The 3,028-nt window shown below is 47.6% G+C and overlaps 1 pseudogene across 1 annotated transcript; it reads right to left on the reverse strand.

Annotated features, from left to right (window-relative positions):
• Window positions 1-1,377: 1,377 nt before the first annotated feature.
• M421DRAFT_409368 lies at window positions 1,378-1,742 on the reverse strand (annotated as a pseudogene; the record flags this gene model as incomplete). The annotated part of the gene is made up of 1 exon: window positions 1,378-1,742. A coding segment is annotated over one exon (365 nt), but the record flags the coding sequence as incomplete, so codon positions are not given.
• Window positions 1,743-3,028: the final 1,286 nt, after the last annotated feature.

Genomic DNA, 3,028 nt, shown 5'->3' on the forward strand with positions numbered 1-3,028 from the left:
GGGTACCATGTACCTAGGGTAGGGTATAGGTAGGGTATAGGTCGCACGGACGTAGGTATAGGTAGGGGAGGGTCGCACGGACCATAGGTATAGGTAGGGTAGGGTTGCACGGACCATAGGTAGGGTAGGGTAGCACGTGACTGGGTATAGGTATAGGTAGGGTAGCACGTGCTAGGTATAGGTTTGGTTTGGGTATATTACTAACCTAGTTTGTATACAACTAACCCTAGGTTGTACTAGTAGATTCTTTCGCATACACAATACTTAGAAGAAAAAGCATCTATAATTAATTATCACAGTCTATTATCACATACTTATGCTCTAAAGTATACAATAGTACAAAGTCTAGAGTAGTAACCTAGATTTTGCTAATAACTACCCATTCCTAGACCCTACCTAGCTACCCTACCTATACCTATACCTAGTCACGTGCTACCCTACCTATACCTATACCCAGTCACGTGCTACCCTACCCAAACCGTTTGGGTAGGGTACCTCATGTACCCTACCTAGTTCCTACCCATAAATCACGTGACTATACCTATACCCTACCCTACCCTACCCATCCGCCAGCCTAGCGCATAGTCACAAAATTAACTATAGAGTCTAAATTACTCTTGCTCTCCCTTACAGCCTTATAGATAGAAGAGTAGATGTGTTTCTTTGCTAGCATTAACCTCACGCTTAACTGTACACCTACAATCTAGTGTAATAACTAGCAAACTGTTAGTATTATTATAAAGCAGCATAATAAGCTTTATACTAAGGTTAAGCATATTAACATCTACTAGCTCTAGATTTAACAGGAGGTTACTGCCTCACAAATTAACATTAAATAGGTCCCTACTAATTATATGCCTGCTGACGGACTCACAAAGATCCTGCTAAAGCAGAAATTTGCAGACTTTGTACGCTAACTTAGCCTTATTGATATTGCTAAGCGCCTAAAGGGCCTACGGCAGGCTGATAGAGACGACCTCAACAGTATCTATATACACTGATCCTGGTCAGCTGTCGTTGACTCCCTGCCTGCGCGTCTACGCCAGCTGGGGGGTGTGTCGCGGTTTAGGACCTCTCCTTCTCAGCCTCTGCAGTCGCAACTCACCTTTGGTGAGGGCGCGATGCCAGCAAGGGCTAGCGCTGTTTACAATCACTTACCTACATGTACCGTTCGTAGCTTTACAAAAATACAACCTCAGTTCAATCCTTAATTCCTTGCGCACTGCTTGCACTCACTGCGACAGAGGTCTTTCTAGAATGGACGGCAGAGGATCCAGCCCACGTTGTCGCGGTTCGGTTGTTCTTAGGGCTGGCGGAAGCACGTTTCTGGGCTCTGGTGCTACCTGTAGAGATGTGCAGGCGGAGATGTTATACAGCTTAGCCGATGTAGACACGGCCGGTTGCGTGGCGGCGGTTTCTTGCTTCATGTGTGCGTTGGCTGGGGTTACGCGCGTAGCGGACCCGAGGTACGCTTGTGCGACGAGACAGCAAGGCTGAACCCACGACTACAAAAATGGAGGAATGGTCCACGTGTAGCAGGCGTGCCATCCTGCAGCGCGTTTGCCGGTACATGTGTCGAATCAAAAAGTCTGCGATCTGAGGCAAAAAATAACAATAAACATACAACAGCGGGTATTCGCTAGTGGTCACCCACCTAACTACTAATCCGCCGGTACGTTGCTTAAATAGGGCTGAGCGAACGGGAAGCCTTGTTTTCAACGTCCTATGGTCGTATGTGAGAGGATATAATAATTAGCTCATAATATTGTTGCAATTCGAATTACGCCAGCGAAGAAGCTGACTCAGCGTGAGCCCGGCTGACAAATGGCATCCTGAATAGAATCGCGGCGCATCAATTCTTTCCACTGTCTGCTGCTCGGCTTCACTACGATCTTGCACCATGTCAAAGCTCTCACCAGCTTCGAGGTCCTGATAGGCAACGTAACCATTTGGTTGCGAGCATGGTCAGCGAGGAGCTTCGAGAGCGTAGTGGAGACCAGGAAGTCGCAGGAAAAGTCTTTGCGAGGAATCCTCAGAGTAGTATCATCATCCAGATTGTGGAGACCTTACGCGAAGTCGGTGTTGTCTGCATGGCAATGATCTGGGCAAGGATGGACTCACAACAGAAGGCTAGCTGGACAATAGCACTTCTCATTATGTTCCGGAAATAGTTCCCCGCGGAAATCCCAAATTACCTGAGAAGTATCCTGCCGGCGTACACATAAGACCGCTTGGGCGTTATCGTACAACAGAGTATCAGCGATGTAAGATCAGATCAACTGGCCCATCGCCAGGATCTGCATGTAAGTGCTAAGGTTTAATTAGGAGATAGTTTAGAGTGTAAAGAAAGTAGGGGAAGGATAAAAGAAAGTAATTACAGTAAGAAGGGACACTAATATTTACTAAGGGGGTGCAGCTAACTACTCTAAAGGAGTTTAAGGCCTATAGTAATAGGAAGAAGGCAAAGATGCCTATACCAGGCCTCGCACTCTCTAGATGAGAACGTCGAGCTCCTAGCAGCAGACCTACGACAGATCAGAGCATGGGGAACAGCGAATAAGGTCACCTTTGCCCCGGAAAAACAAGAGATGATCCACCTCACTTAACAAAAGAGCAACTACACGCCACCCTGTGTGGTGGACAAGCAGCTTATAATTAACCTAATCTTACTAAGTAGGTTAAGAAACCAGCCAGCCCTCTAATAGCTTGGGATCTGGTTTAACTGCAAACTTACCTTTAAGCAGCACGTAGCTACACACAACGCAAAGGCGGCCAAGGTGGCCTATCACATCCGCAGCCTAGCAAACACGGCCTACGGACCACCAGCCAGCTCTCTCCGCAAGGCCACTATGGCCTGCGTATATCCGTCCCTTCTGTATGGGGCTGAGTGTTGGTACAGAGGCCGTACTAAGCCTCCACGAACACTGAAACCTGGCAGACCAGCACAAGTCAGCGCCTATGTTGGATGGCATATAGCGGTCATGGACAAAACACTGGCTATAGCAGCAAGAGGCATCCTCCCAGTGTG

This window comes from Didymella exigua (genome assembly GCF_010094145.1).
Source record: "Didymella exigua CBS 183.55 unplaced genomic scaffold M421scaffold_60, whole genome shotgun sequence".
NCBI classification, from domain to species: domain Eukaryota; kingdom Fungi; phylum Ascomycota; class Dothideomycetes; order Pleosporales; family Didymellaceae; genus Didymella; species Didymella exigua.